Below are 17,511 nucleotides of genomic sequence, written 5' to 3'. Positions count from 1 at the left end.
AGTAAATACAACACTTTTGCTCATATCAGTTGTGTGGAAGCATTGATAACAATCATAGGAATAACATATTTTGACTTTGTACTGTTGATTACAAGATCATTTTGATTCAGTTTGCCTCCGTTTGCAAATAGAATAAATAAAAAAGGGCTTTTTGGTGGAGGAACTTCTGGTTACTCTTGTAAGTCCAATGGATTCAGTTATTTCTGTGTAAATGAACTGCTAGATCATGTCTTGTCCATGTCTCTCTCTGTTTGCTTCTGCATAAATAACCAGATTTACATGCTTATTTACGAGTCTACATGTTTATGATATGGATTGAAGTGTTACAGTTGTTCTTTATAATGTGTTATTCTGTTATAGTGTTATTCCTTATATTACTCTTTATATATTTTTTTGTGGTTGTTAATTATATTGTGATAGCTTATCTATGAATATCTACTGTAAATACTTTTTAAAGTAATCCTTTATAACAATCTTTGAAAATAACAATTGTATGTATACATGTATTAATAATTTACTACTGTTAATGGATTTTTCATTCTTTTTTTAAAAACTAAGTGATGACTCACAACAGTTAATTGACAGTTATCCATGGAAAGAGCTTAAGCATTTAATTCACAATATTACTTTTTTTAAGTCCTTTGCATTGTGATGCAAAGATCATTATGTAGAGTATTAAGGGGATTTTAATTTGACAAAGACTTTTCTTTTTCTTCTGTGGAATGAAAAGTTCTCTTACCTTCAGAATGGTGGGACAGGGTCAGAAGGCTCACACAAGAGGCACCGATTCCTGATCCAAAAACTGTGATGCGGTTGGAATCACCGCCGAAATAGCCAATATTCTCACTTATCCAGCGCAGAGCCTGGATCTGATCCAAAACGCCATAATTCCCTTTAGCAGCCTGGTCTCCTGTGCTGAGGAAGCCTGTAATAGAGTGAGGGCACATAGTGTTAAGAGAACCTGTAACACCTGGGGATCCTTCTTAAGGCTCTTGTCAAACAAACTCATAGATTTAAACTTCTTAATTGGTCTCACATTGTTTTTTGGAGTGGACTTTAGACATTGCAATGGACAATGGACGATACTTCACACTGTGCAGCGCAGTGAATAGAGGTGTGCTGCTAATTTTTCGAGCAATCTGACATTTTGCTTGGTAGATGATAAAATTAGTAAAAAAAAAACTATAGACTCAATTTGAATGAGACACACAAGGCATATCTTGAAACCAGAATATCATGGAAGGTCTCTTTTGATCTCTTTTGGCTTTAAAAGCTTAAAAGAAACTGCACAGCAATGCACTTAATTTCTCCATATACCTTGGCAAGTGCTTAGCACTGCCTTGCAAACACAACCATTCACTTTTAATTGCATTGTAATTTTAACAAATGTTAATATAAATAATAAAAAAAGAAAAATAGTAGAAATGATAGTGTTCTGCCTTTGAAGGACATCTCAAGAAAAACATGCAAAATTACCAAATAATAAAAGCAAATGGAGAACGCTGTATTGATAGTGCATTGAACAATATTTGTGCTCAACCAGAATTTCTAGATTTCCTAGCAGGGAATAGAGAAACAAGACTGAAACGATGTTCATCAACATGCTGCCTCCCAGTAGAGCTATTATTAGCACTGCTAACAGGGAAATGAATTTCCTGATACATAGAGGTTAAATGTTTTATCTGGATTGCTTCCTGTCTTCACTCCGACACTGGATGGTTAGCTTTGACAACCTGACATCTCTAGAGGGGAAGCCTCAAATTGCAGGGCTGTTGTTAACATGTGTGGCACTGTCTTCGTGCATATGTGAGAGAAAAGGAGAGACGGCGAGAGTGGGCGAGAGCGATAAGAGGGGATTCACTAAACAGCTGTGCGACTTTAGCATGCAGCATTTCGGTGCAAACCCTTGCTTCTTATTCACTAACCACTTACAATTCAGTTTAAGCAGGCACAAAATGTAGTGCTACACCATGTGTAAATTATATTATTTTATAGAATGTGCTACATTGATCGTGGCAAATGGTCAACATGGTGATCAAATAAAGCAGAAGAGCATTACAATCGAACAGAATTTCTCTCTACAATTAAGGAACCGATGAATGATGGGTAATATCAGCTATATTGACAGACGAATTGCATGTAATCTCAATTTGCTATAGCAGTGTCTGAAAGCTAGAAAGTAGGAAGCATGTCCGAATTCAATATTTGATCCTCCGGTCTGCTCAGTTGCCTTCATCTGGTTTTATCTTTAATGTATCTTTCACTTGGTAAAACGAATAAAAGTGCCATCTTATGAAGCAGTTGAAAGAAATAAATGAATTTGTGATTCCATTTCCTCCAATAAATAAGTGTTGTACTCAAAACATTTGCTTGGATTGAATTTCCTTGGGAGGTATCTTTATACAAAAACACAAGCGAGGCAGCTGCCTTATTTTTGAACACAGCTTAACATTAGCATGTTAGCACACTCGATGGACAGCGGAAAAAATACCTCTTTATATCAGCAAACGACTGTAATGTAAAGAGAGTGCTGTTCCTGCATGGACGGAAAGGAAGGTTCACCATGTTGTTCCCCAAATCCATTTTTATTGTGCTTTCATCAGGAACAAATCAATTAAACAGCATGTAATGTATTAGCATATAAAATAAAGCATGTTTTTTGAAAGGCTGCTTCCTGTACAGAGGAGCGTGCACAGTTAAAGGAAATAGGTTTAAAGAGAGCAGCTTTCCTGAACATCTCAAGGGCATTGGCAGACATTCTGCACTTCATTATGTCACTTTATATTGACGTAGAGCCGCACGCCAAATCAAATGCGAGTTAATTCACTTATATTCATGCAAAACACTCCGCTGCATTTTGCTTCTCAAATGCTTGTTAATGAGCACAACCAAACATGCGATTATTCGCTGGGAGTGAGATGTGAGACCTCACCCAAGCATGCAACTAGAGGTGTAAAAGAGCAGCAATTTGAAAACCAAAATTAGATTAATCAGTTATAGAATTTTACAATAAATTATACAAAAATACAATAATAGCAATAATGCACATGTAAAACCTCTTGTATTCTATGCGGGAAGTCGTGGCCTAATGGTTAGCGAGTCGGACTCGTAATCCAAAGGTTGCGGGTTCGAGTCTCGGGCCGGCAGGGATTGTAGGTGGGGGGAGTGAATGTCCAGCGCTCTCTCCACCCTCAATACCACGACTGAGGTGCCCTTGAGCAAGGCACCGAACCCCCAACTGCTCCCCGGGCGCCGCAGCATAAATGGCTGGCCACTCCGGGTGTGTGTTCACGGTGTGTGTGTGTTCACTGCTGTGTGTGTGCACTTTGGATGGGTTAACTGCAGAGCACGAATTCCGAGTATGGGTCACCATACTTGGCCATATTTCACTTCATTCTTTTTTTTTTTTTTTTTGGCAACATCCCATTACAATGAAATGCCTTTGGCATACTTTATAACATAATTATGAATATGGTTTTTAATTACACAATTTTATTTAATTATTTTATAATACTTTTGACATTTGTTTTATTGTTATTATTATTCATTTGTTATACATTTTACATAAAAACACAACAAATGGTCTTAAAAACAATTGTAGGGATGACTTTGACTGAAAATGATTCTATTTAAATTAGGGGTGTACATGATAAGTTGAAACAAGATCCAGAACTATTACAGAAGACGAAGCAAACAAACCCACAGGCTACATTTAAAAATATATTCTCCATGGTTTGTGGATGTATTTTAATTGGAAATGTGGTAGCCAATGTTTTCTTTGGAAAGCAATTAAGATTATATAAAGATGTTTTTTATGCATCATGGCTTTTATACATGGTTGTTGTAGAATTTACAAACCACTGGGGTCATACTGAGGTTGGACGAGCCATTATATTTGCTTTTGCTTCAATCTGTTATTGCCTGTTACATCACATGTTTATGTTGTGCAGGACTGTCACACCAATGTAATCCACTGTCTGTACATTTTCAGCATTACATATGGCCTCTAGAGATGATGGTACTTGTTCATTTGACGATAATGCAATACCTAACAATATTATTATCCCTTTGGGGAATGGAATATGCTTTCCACAGGCAATTGTATGCAGAAAAAGCTAATAAGGTGACTTACAATATCAGTAGTACTTAACATCACTAAAGGTGATGAAACACAGACTCTCCTATCAGAGTTTTCGGTTTTATCTACATGGTGCTTTTAACAATAGCTCTTGTTCACAAAGCAGACTGAAAGAGGGTGAGAGCTCTGTCTCAGGCCAATCCCGCACGTTCACATTCTACCACTGTAAAACACTTTTTGGCTCAATCGCACACACAGATATTGATCGATGCGGCAACAATGACATGACATTGAGCTGGTGGGAGTCGGGCAGGAGCTGACACTGGAATATGACCACATCAAATATATAGCAAACCCACTGAGATTTCCTCATCTTCTTTCATCACTAAAGCCGTCAGGCGGATTGCATGCTGCTGTCCATCCTATGCATCGCCCTCCGTTCATCTACCCTATCAGAAAGCCTCATGCTTGGAGTATCAAAATATTCCACTCGGTTCTGCATTTCATGTGTTCTCAAGAGCCCAAAATATCACATGCTTATTGTTTTTAGAATCATCTACTGTATAATAGAATGGCACTATAGACTCTGCAAATGTATGTTTGTCTTGTTTCCCATAAAACTAAATAAATGAAATAATACATATAGCTGCAAGTAGCATCTATCAGGGCCAAGGTCACTATCTGCAAAAATAATGACTGAAAACATTATTCTGGTGTCAGGGAATGTGTACAATGGTATATATATATATATATATATATATAGTTATGGGTATGTGGTTGTAGCAAGGAGCGCACAACGAGGACTAGGAAAAAAAGGAGTATCTTTATTTAACATCAACACACGTAACCATTTGCAAACTAACTTAACATTAAGATCAGACAAAAGAAAAGGGGAGAACTCAGGACTTATAAAGGGACAACCAAATGAGGAAACAAGATAATTAACTCAAGACAGGTGAACAGGATGAACGATGATTAACAAATGACAGGAAAAACCAAATAAGGGCAAAAGGGAAATATATATATATATATTCTAGTGTCAGGGAATGCGGACAATGGTACATATATATATATATATATATATATATATATATATATATGTCACGGTTTGGTTTCTGTTCAGTTTCCCTTTTGCACTTATTTTTTATTTTTTTTATATATAAAATCTCAATATGCCAAAGCATTGCAGAGATGCAGCCTAAGATCCTTCATGACATGTTGCCATCAGAACAGTGGCCATGTTTCTCAAGACACACAACTGTCATCATGGACAGTGATGGCAACTCATACAAAGACACTGTATGTTAATTTTAAGGTCAATCGGACCAGTGGTTCTATAGTTAGAACCAATTTCATGATTTGATGTTCTATAGCACCAACAAGCTGCCCAGTCCTGCTACTTTCTTCTTCTGTCTTTAGGCTATAGAGCCCCAGAAATGACATGCAGAGAAATATATATATATATATATATATATATATATATATATATATATATATATATATATATATATATATATCATGACCTCAAATTAACAATTAGTTCCCACAATTTGCAGTACTAATTTGTCACCTCGTTTGAAGAAAATCGTGAGCTTACCATTTTAAGTACATGGTGTGCATGATTTATTAATCCGTTCTGTTCGTTGAATGATTTGTGGATAGTATATTTTGCACCCTCTTTCTGGACAGGCTATATCCCCGTTACAGTCCTGCCATTTATTCATAACAGCAGCAATAGAGATCATTTCTCACTACGCAAAAAGGATGATGGGTTTATGAAATTGCTGACAGGTGTTAGTAAAATGTACCCACGATTTCACTAAAATTACATAACGAAGTAGTAAAATGTGCTCATGATGAGGGAACTAATTTGTAAATCGTGCTGACGTATTACAACCCGAATTCCAGAAATGTTGGGACGCTTTTTAAATTTTAATATAATGACAACTAAAAGAATTTAAAATCACATGAGACAATATTTTATTCACAATAGAGAATTTTAAACTGAGAATTTTTTTTCAAATTTTATGCACAAAATGAGCTCATTTCAAATTTGATGCCTGCTATAGGTCTCAAAATAGTTGGGACGGGGGCATGTTTACCATGGTGTAGCATCTCCTTTTATTTTCAAAACAGTCTGAAGATATCTGGGCATCGAGGTTATGAGTTTTCTGGAGTTTTGGTGTTGGAATTTGGTCCTATTCCTGCCTGATATGGGTTTCCAGCTGCTGAAGAGTTCCTGGTCGTCTTTGACGTATTTTTATTATGCGCCAAATGTTCTCTATAGGTGAAAGATCTGGACTGCAGGCACCTGGATTCTTCTATTACTAAGCCATGCTGTTATAATAGCTGCAGTATGTGGTTTTGCATTGTCCTGTTGAAATACACAAGGCCTTCCCTGAAATAGACGTCATCTGGAGGGGAGCATATGTTGCTCTAAAACCTTTATATACCTTTCATAATTAATAGTGCCTTCCAAAACATGCAAGCTGCCCTTATCGTATGCACTTATGCACCCCCATACCATCAGAGATCCTTCCTCTTTAGCCCGGAGGACATGGTGTCCGTGATTTCCAACAAGAAAGTCAAATTTGAACTTGTCTGACCATAGAACACTTTTCCTCTTTGAAACAGTCCATTTTAAATGAGCCTTGGCCCACAGGACACGACAGTGCTCCTGGACCATGTTCACATATGGCTTCCTTTTTGCATAATAGAGCTTTAGTTGGCATCTGCAGATGGCACAGCGGATTGTGTTTACCAACAGTGGTTTCTGGAAGTATTCCTGGCCCCATTTAGTAATATCAATGACAGAATCATGCCGATGAGTGATGCAGTGTCGTCTGAGGGCCGAAGACCATGGGCATCCAACAAAGGTCTTTGGCCTTGTCCCATACGCACAGAGATTTCTCCAGTTTCTCTGAATCTTTTGATGATGTTATGCACTGTAGATGATAAGATTTGCAAAGCCTTTGCAATTTGACATTGAGGAATGTTGTTTTTAAAGTATTCCACAATCTTTTTATGAACTCTTTCACAATATGGAGAGACTCTGCCCGTCTTTACTTCTGAGAGACTCTGCCTCTCTAAGACATCTCTTTTATAGCTAATCATGTTACAGCCCTGATGTCAATTAACTTAATTAGTTGCTAGATGTTCTCCCAGCTGAATCTTTTCAAAATGTATTACTTTTTCAGCCCTTTGTTGCCCCCGTGCCAACTTTTTTGAGACCTGTAGCAGACATCAAATTTGAAATTAGCTCATTTAGTGGATACAAGTGTACAATTTCTCAGTTTAAACATTTGTTATGCTATCTATGTTCTATTGTGAATAAAATATTGGCTCAAGTGATTTGAAAGTCTTTTATTTTTCATTTTATTCAATTTTAAAAAATGTCCCAGCATTCAGGTTGTAGTAGTTGCAGGAACAAATTGGTAATTCATGGCAACAATATAATAATTTTTTCCCATTTGCCATCTCTGGAGGTCTGTATCAGGCTGAGGTCTTACACAATTCTGTCATATTTAGTGAAAACATCTCATTCAATTTAATAGTGATATCCATTTAGCTCCAAATAAATATTTAACTGTGTTTCTTTGGCATAAAGAATAAAAATCTTGATCATCTCCTAATAATATCAAATAAATAAATTGATCACCCAGATTATTAATTCAGTGGTTTCATTCCGATTTGGCAAAAAATCTTGAAGCAAGTTGCTATAGCAGTTTATGTGATAAATCAAAATGGTGGACAGGTCGTAGGGCAAACAATGCCATCTTTGGTATTGTTATTGGCATGTTCAGAGGAATATTAGGAGATTATCTATAATAAATTAAGAATATAATAAATTAATAAACACACAATTCTTTTATGGCCATAACTTCCCAGGGTCCCTCTGGGCCTGGGGGCGATGACACACCATGTTTTTCGCAATACATCACTACATTTATAAATAATAACATTTTACTGCAAATTGACACTCAAAATGTTTGCCATGGGAAAACTGGGTACTGTTGTACTTGGCTAGTTTAAGAATATTTTTTATATGTGAATAAAAGCCTAAATTGTATCTCTTAATCATATAAAGCAACTGCATCTCCTCAGAAGACTTGGATTAAACTACTCAATTGATATGGATCTCTTTTACAACATTATTCTTGTTGAAACTTGACATGTTGATTGCATATACTTTCAAAGGATGGAACATTTTATGAGAGAATATTAAAAATGTCTTAATTTTTCTATCAAAGATCAATGAAAGTCTTGAGAGAGAGTAAATTATGACAGTATTTTCATTTATTGGTGAACCTGCTTCAGTGTGGAAAGGAATGAAAGTTACCACCAGTTACAAGACATCATCCCCCCAGTACTGTGGAGAATCAACACCTGGCAGATGACTTGAACGAGTTTTACTGTCGTTTTGGAAAATCACCCCACACCCGCTCTGAACACCTCTCCACACAACCATTAACACCTCCAGCAACCCTCCTCTCCCCCACACTTACAATTTAACCTGTTAACCTTCACCCCCACTGACGTGCCTTGAAAAATATTTTTCCACACTGAATGTTTTTTTATTTCATATACAAATACATGAAATAAGTCCTGGAGCAATCCAGAAAAGTAATGGATCGAAAGCCATGTGTCTCATGAGTTCATATTTCAAATTTGAAGAAGATACCATGAAAAATTAGATTCCTGCAATATTTTTTCTGAAACTATTTATAGTCCCCCCACCCCCCGTTTGAGGAAAAATAACCACCAAATGGATTGCAGAATTATACAAGCTATTTTAGACATTATACATGTTCCTGCATAGTTTTTCAATTATAAAATAATAGACAGATTTATTTGAGCACTAAAAAATACAAAAATAATTATTTGAGTAATAAAAAAGGAAAAAAAAATAGAAAAAAAATGCTTTGTATATAGTATGTATACTGAAGTATTCTTCGTTATTCGTTATTACAATTATAAATATCACTGCCAGACGTGAAGTGATATTGCCAGACATGGTCATACACTCAGTAATCACACGCTGATGTGCTTCCATTCAGATGATAATCAAACAGATGGGCCATATAATCAATAATAGCTGATCAATGAATCACAATGATAGCCGTCATAGAGTCGCTAATAAACACGCTGATGTGCGTCCATACATATTATAATCATGCAGACACGGCCACATTCCCCACACAATACACACACACACATATAAAAAATGTAGAAGAAAAAAAAAACTGTTTTTTTTATGGATAAAGCAGATTGCTAAGTTACGCCCCGCTCAGATGACAGTTCTGTCCGTCACTGCCGGCAGGAGGGAGCGCCAAATTCAAATAATCTATATTCCGCTTTTCTGAGACTTTTTTTTCCCGTAGACGGTCTCATTATGTTTGTAAAACCGTATGCTGCAACACCGTGCTGTTTTTTTACCACCAAGACGCTGTTTTTGAGCGTAATTTATTCCATAACGGACGCAAACAATAACTCTCTGAAGAAATGAAACGTAAACAAAGGAATATTCATCCTTATTACAACGTTATTGTTTCGCTGGACTAAAAGTGCTTGCTGGGATGTTGTTCTGTGGACCCTTACCTCTCTAACTAAACTGGGATTTCAGCAGTGGACGCGTTTGTGGCTCGTTATTACAATGATAAAGGTACGTACGGCTTTTTTACTCTGCGTGTTTGGATGTGTACTGCTTACACAAATGTAGCAAATTTGTGCCACTCATTCCTTATAAGCTTTCAATCGAAAAACAGCGATCTGTCGTCGATGCTTGAGGCTTAGACCCTCAGAATGATATATAGTTTGTCAAGATTAACTTTGTCCCGTTTCATTTATTCTATTAGAAAACAATGTCACATGCAAACAAAGAGCGTTCAGTGCGACGTCGCTCTGGTGAACGGTAACAGGTTAAATCAGCGAAGAAGATGTGTGCCAGGTCTTCAGGAAGAACAAAAGAAGGAATGCATCAGGCCCAGACGGTGTGTCACCAGCCTGCCTAAAAACCTGTGCTGATCAGCTGGCCCCCATCTTCACACAGATATTCAACAGATCACTGGAGTTGTGTGAAGTCCCCTCTTGCTTCAAACGCTCCACCATCATCCCCGTCCCAAAGAAACCCAAAATTACTGGACGTAATGACTACAGACCTGTGGCTTTAACATCTGTAGCCATGAAATCATTTGAAAGACTGCTTTTGGCTTATCTGAAGGACATCACTGGACCCTCACTGGACCCCCTGCAGCTTGCCTACAGCAAACAGGTCTGTGGATGATGCAGTCAACATGGGACTGCACTTCATCCTGCAGCATCTGGACAGACCAGGGACTTATGTGAGGATCCTGTTTGTGGACTTCAGCACCGCTTTTAACACCATCATCCCAGACACCCTTCAGAATAAACTAACCCAGCTCTCCGTCCCCACCTCCGTCTGTCAGTTGATCAACAGCTTCCTGAAAGACAGACAGCAGTTAGTAAAGCTTGGTAAATTCACATCCAGCACTCGAACCATCAGCACTGGAGCTCCTCAGGGCTGCGTACTCTCCCCACTGCTCTTCAGATTCCTGGGCACCACCATCTCCCAGGACCTGAAGTGGGATATTCACATAGATTCCATTGTCAGAAAGGCCCAGCAGAGGTTGTACTTTCTTCGCCAGCTGAGGAAGTTCAACCTGCCACAGGACTTCCTGAAACAGTTCTACTCCGCCATCATTGAATCCATCTTCTGCACTTCAATAACTGTCTGGTTCAACTCAGCTACCAAATCTGACCTCAGAAGACTATGGAGGGTAGTCCGGACTGCTGAGCGGATCATTGGTACAACCCTCCCCACTCTCCAAGAACTGTACTCATCCAGAGTGAGCAAAAGGACTGGTAAAATCAATCTGGACCCCTCACACCCAGCACACTCCCTCTTTGAACTGTTACCGTCTGGTCGACGCTACAGAGCTCTGAGAACCAGAACGACCAGACACAGAAACAGTTTCTTCTCTCAGGCAATCCATCTCATGAACACTCAACAATAAATGTGGAACACACAACTATAATACATTATCCATTCACCACACTCACTTATTTTATTTTTATTTTCTCATTTCTAATTTGCACATACTTGACCTGTACATACATAGTTGTCTATATTATATATTGTGTTTTTGCTGCTTTGTACATTGCCTATTTGGTCATTTGTATATTATTCTTTTATTATCTGTGTCCTGTCCTGTTGCTGCCTTTCTGTTGCACTGTGGAGCTTCTGTCACTACAACAAATTCCTTGTATGTGTAAACATACTTGGCCAATAAAGCTCATTCTGATTCGGATTCTGATTCTGAACTATCCCTCTAATGTCTCTGAAGCTGAAGCCAAAATACATGATACTCGTTACTGAGCTTAAGATAGATGCTTTGTTAGCAATAGAGGAAGACAATATGGAAGGGAGGAAGAGGATGATGCAATGGATTAGTAGCGTTTGACATCAGCCAGTCTGTCTTCCTCTCTTTCCTTCAGTGTGGATGCCAGCTAACAAGGCTGTCTGTGTGTCTGAACTATCTGCCAGTCTCCCATCCCCGCCTGCCAAACCTAAGCTACACAATCACAGCCTTGACAGCCTCATAACCCCCTCCATTCTCTCCCCAGGGCTGAATAGAGGGACTCTGGGGTGAGGATGACAAGGGAAAGGGAAGGCCACCCTCAAAAAACATAAAGAGGCAATGTGTTCCAGCTTCCCTTAAGGATTCTGGATTCCCCCACCCCTCACTGCAGGGAAGCAATTCCTTCTTCCCAGCCCTCAACCTCCCCCTCACGCCGGTCCCCGTCAGGCCACTGAATTCCGGAAAATATGGGATTTGAAAAGAAAAAGGGCTTGGCAGGGGCGGGGAGTGCATCCCTGAAAGAGCGGGATTGCCATTTGTATCACTGTACACTCCTCTCTTCAAAGACACTCACTGGCGCTTCAGTGATGAGTCTGGGAAGTTGGGGGGAAGCTAGAACAAGAGAGCTGTTTTTAAGGCTCTCTGAACACTGGGGCCCATTCACATCTAATTTCTGCTCACTTTCTGACGGAGGGATGGAAAAGAAGAGACCACAACTTAGATGTTTCTATGTGAAGCCTATGTGCTTCAAGCATGCAATGAATGGCATCTGAGAAAATATGGGGTGAGACTTGTTTTTCTCTGAATTACTGAGATGTTTTACATACTCAAAAGTCCACTTTGTTAGAATTTCATAAATTCATTATCATTCATTCTATTGTGTCTTCCCGTTTTGAATTGATGTGTTATTTATGTTGGTTTGATACGTTTTTAATTTGCAATTTTTAATGATAAAACTTTTAATGATAATGTCAAGATGTGTAAAAACTAATGAAATATAATAACATTATTTTAACCATATTTTCCTTATACCTTGAATACACAATTCTTTCAAATGTGCATTTATTAATTTTGTTTTTAAATATATCATTTAAATAGAGGGTAACACTTTATTTTAAGGTGCTCTTGTTACACGTTACTTATACTTACTATTATAATAACAATACATTATGCTAAATTACATGCAAGTAAACCTAAGCCAAACCCTAATCCTTACCCTACCCATATAGGTCTGGGGAAGTCGTGGTTAGAGAGTCAGACTTATAATCCAAAGGTTGCGGGTTCGAGTCTCGGGCCAGCAGGCATTGTAGGTGGGGGGAGTGAATGTCTAGCGCTCTCTCCACCCTCAATACCACAACTGAGGTGCCCTTGAGCAAGGCACTGAACCCCCAACTGCTCCCCGGGCGCCGCAGCATAAATGGCTGCCCACTGCTCCGGGTGTGTGTTCACTGCTGTGTGTGTGTACGTTGGATGGGTTAAATGCAGAGCACGGATTCTGAGTATGGGTCACCATACTTGGCTGTATGTCACTTCACTTCATATAGAAAGTACATGTTAATTAATATTGCTCAGTACTTAAATGCCATGTCCCAAAAATGTCAAGTTATCAGTCACCTAGTTTTTGATTTTCTTTGTTTTTTTATTTCTGTTTTTTTTTTCCTCATGACAAAAATTGGCTTCCTGTATTGACTTCTGCACATTGCAGTTGATAAATATTGGTAAAACCTGATTTAACTCTAGAGATCAGAAACCCAATCTAGATAGAAAACATAAATGAGTTTAGCTATCCAAAAAATATCCACGATATATCAATTAATATCAGATATTTATAATAAAATGTATATAGCAGCAATCATTTGCATAGTGATTTCATTGCAAATCTATTTCAATATATATTTACAAAATAAGCAATTGTTTCAACAGACATAATAAATTAACTTGCAGTAATAATGGCAGTGGACTATCCATAGAATAGACAATAATTACAGTGCAGTGTTCATAATTACCATAAGGTCCGCCAGTCTGATTATTTGTGATGAATTCAGCCAAACACTATCTGAGGAATTACAATTAATTGAAGCGCACTGAGGAAGCATTGCCAGCTCTCGTTGACCGATTCAAGATGGCGGCAGCACCGATAGATGTGGAGAAGTTTAACATTAATATATCTGCGAGTCATATATATCCATTTGGCATTTTGGATATTTTATTACCATATTCATCACAGAAGAGGCGTATTCCAGTCACTGCCTCTACGTACTGCATTGTGATATATTTTTGAATAAATGACTAACATCTAGAAAAATTAAACGAACACCACATCATTGACCTATAAATCATATAATTCCATCATTTATGAGCGAGGGGTTTGTGATTGAGTGACTGGCATGGAATTAATGACTGCAGATATATGATAGGACAGCATTAGAGGAATGTCATACCTAGATTTAGATGAGCTCTGACAAGTCTGCCTTTCCATCTTTGAGCGCTTAATAACAGTAAGAGCTCTAGACATGAAGAATCTCAGTCCAAACTCTTTACTATTAGATGAAACAACTGATGTGTGTGTGTAAAACTGCGCAGGAAATACATTCCTAGAATTTAGATTTTCAGTTCAGCCTAAATGAGCAGTTGATGAGATTGCAACGGACATGCAATTTCTAAGGTATTAAGCACATCCACCTCAAAGACACAAAAACCATCATATTTATGTGACGTGGTGGAACGCTACAAACCAAAACCCATATTGTTGATAGGCGAGGATAAATGACCCGGGAAATTTGAGACTGATAAAACAGATTGCTTGCACTAAAGTCCAATGCCTTTAGGAGCATGCAATAAGCAGCGTAAAGTAAATCAGGGTGCTTATGGGCCAGCTGTTAGCCATCCTGTCCTGTGACAGCACTTCTCTTAATCTGATTACATGACATGCTCTCTCTCTGGGCAGGCAGGAACCCTGTGAATGACAAAAGAGTGGTGCACATTGAACGGCCCTGCTCTTATGGAGCACTTCCCAATCAATCACATCCAGCATTGAATGACACTGAATGGAAGTGTGTGTGTCAGGGTGGGGGCGACTCGCTCTGCATTTCAAAGACAGCAAAAGGCTTTTACGCTAAGTGTAAGCTGCAGCCTGAGAGCTACAGGAGTATGAAACTGTTGCGTACATCAGACGGGGGGTTATCAAAGCAAATCAGTCTAAGGGAGCTGGCGTACACGGTCACATTTCAGAGCATCTTCAAAGTGCTGCTCGCCCCCGATCGCAGGTGGGAGCTGCAATTTCATCTCCTGATAATGAGAGGCTTTGGGGGGTGGAAGGATCTTTAGCTCATAAGTTTGAAGAAAAGCAACGCAAAACTCCAAAGGCTGTCGCACCACTCCTTTTTTGGTCTGACAGCCTGCTTTGATAAGACCATGTTTTTTTTTCTTCTGTCATCGTACGGTTCCTGCTCGTTCTCAATGAAATAGTTCGCTTGCAAATTAAAATGATGAGAGCGTTTACTCACCACGATGTTATTCCAAACCTGTATGGCTTTTGTCATACTACTATACTATAAACTATTCATTAGATTTATTGCATTATATGCACATAATATGCATAGGTAGGATATAGGAAGACTGATGTGTTTACGCCATATGAGGTGGATTTTCCCTGAAAGCTCCTTTTGAGCGATTTGCTCACTGTGGAATTTTTTGTACAGCATCATAGGTAATGTTGTTTTTCATCACAAATTCTGCTGTTAAAAATAAGTTTAAATAATGAGAACAGATGGCTTCAGAAAAGCATGTACCATCCAAAAACACAAAAACAAGGCTGTTATTAAAGGTTTATAAGTTATCATAAAAAAATACCCTATGGAGAAAATGAACAGAGTTTTAACGTACTGAACCTGACTGCTGCGCTCTGTAAAACTTAACTCTTTCCTCGCCATTTATGACACAATGCTTTCCTGCCATTGATGGAATTTTCCGGTTTTCCATTTTATTAAATTTTTTTACTGTCATACGGTAATCACACATCTTCTGAAAGAATCCCTGGATCAAAACATGGTGAAACAGAAACAAGTGATCACATACTGTATGTAAGCAGATCCATACATAAAATAACACAGTCATCAAACAAACAGCACACAATTCAAAACTGCCTAATGTTTCCGCATAAAAAAAACATCGACCCAGGAAGTGGTTTAGGATTGTGAAGATTTGGGGGTGTTGATGGATGCGATCTACTACATATATGTTTTGATCATCATTCTGAATCTGATCCCTCGACTTACCCATATATATCTTATGGTCTGGTTATATGTTTTTTTTTTTTGGTGTGAAAAAAATAAGGCAGCGGCTATAGATGCTATTTACACCAAGTGCAAATAGCGATGGATTCTATTTACACCAAGTGAAAATAGCAGTATTTTTTAACGATATGCTATTTACACTAAGTTCAAATAGCTATAGATTCTATTTACACTATCTTAAAATAGCAAGATTTTCTGCTATTTATACTACTTATTGCAAGTAGTGGCAATTATCTGCACCTCAGTATTGTAGTACATTATAAAACAGTACGCAGTAATAACATACTGAGTGTAAATTATAGTTTTAATTCAAATTTATTAAATGGATGCCACCTTATTGGGACAATAAAGCCCTCCCTACACCTACCCTAACCCTACCCGATACTTTATTTTCAACTTTTTGATTATTTCCTTAATTTTTATTGAAAATAAATGCCTTTCTGATGCGATATGAGATTTGAAAAGGGAGAAAAAAAATGTTTGGCAAAAGGCGGGCTCGAACTCGGGTCGATCGCGTCAAAAAGCATGCGCCTTACCATCTACGCTACTGAAACTGATGTTGAACTAACTTCTTTTGTTATTGTTGACTAACCCAAACACACGTTAGTGGGCGGAGTTAGTGTAAATAGCCTTTGCCAACAAGATGGGCTATTTGCACTTAGTGTAAATAGACACTCCGAAAAAGGCAAAGTCCTAGAAGTTTGGAACCAAATGAGGTTGAGTATTTGGTGACCGTTTTTAACATTAGATGAACTCTTCCTTTAATTATCAGCGCAGATGTGGATGGAAATCCAGCCAGGTTGTTGCTGTGGGCATGGCTTTTGGTTTTGCTTGTCTCGCGTTTTGTGTTTTGCTAACACTTTGTCTGGAGTCTAAGGTGAAAACATCCTCCAACTCATTAAGGGGCTGTCGAGCATTCGGCTTCCAGCAGAGCCAGCGTATTCTCCTACTGGATGGGCAATAAAGGAACGCTGCACTGCCACTCTTCCTTGCCAAGTCCCTTTCCTCCATCAGTGGTGCAGGCATGGAAAAACAGCCCACAACACAGCTGTCCAGCTCTACAGAAGATTACAGGGGAAGCTGCCCGCTGCCTCCCAGTGTGCTCGTGTTTGAATGCGCTGGGAGTGATGGTGTGCGGTTGGGAGGTATGGATATTAATCACGGCGAGCGGTGCAAGCCTGGGCCTGCTCTAGAAGATGGATGTGGTGTGAGTACGGTGATGTCACCCTGACGAATGGCTTCGCGATGTTGGAGGAGACTTGCACATCGCCTCTCATTTCAATTAGTTCCCAAGCACAACTACCTGCTCCATCCTTTCACGCAGGTTAGAATCGCACACACATACGCATAACAAACACACACCATTCCTCTTCTCCGGCCGTGGACCAAACTCACCTTTATCAAGCTGAAGTGACAGTAGTTTTTCTTAACAGGCTGCACTGATACGCAATCATTGCTCAGGAAACAGTTACTTCACATTAATGGCGCAGTAATTTGTAGTCCTCCATTGTTGCTGTCATTGCAAAATGAAGTTCTGTCTCTATCTACTCAATACTCGCTTCTGAGAACTGTTATTTTCCCATGACTCTGTAAGGCAATTCAACCTAAACAGAGACCAGAACAGGTTCCAAAAATCTAAATCTCCATAAAACAATGTAATCTTGAAATCTATGCCCTACAATAAACTCAAAGTTTGTTGGGTAAAACAAATCAATCAAAATGGATAAAGCGGCTGTTTACTAGTAATGCACTGACATTT

The 17,511-nt window shown here is 38.6% G+C and overlaps 1 protein-coding gene across 1 annotated transcript in view; it reads right to left on the bottom strand.

Annotated features, from left to right (window-relative positions):
- Positions 1-17,511, bottom strand: part of LOC306883736 (neuroligin-3-like) — a 246,146-nt gene that overhangs the window by 87,123 nt on the left and 141,512 nt on the right. The window contains exon 4 of the mRNA XM_079439168.1: positions 740-925. Coding sequence (XP_079295294.1) covers positions 740-925 — 186 coding nt within the window. The remainder of the gene's footprint in view (positions 1-739; positions 926-17,511) is intronic.

The sequence above is a fragment of the Barbus barbus genome (genome assembly GCF_936440315.1).
Source record: "Barbus barbus genome assembly, chromosome: 17".
In the NCBI taxonomy this organism is placed as follows: Eukaryota; Metazoa; Chordata; class Actinopteri; order Cypriniformes; family Cyprinidae; genus Barbus; species Barbus barbus.
Note: the sequence above shows the minus strand (reverse complement) of the source record. Positions and strands in the feature narration are given on the sequence as shown.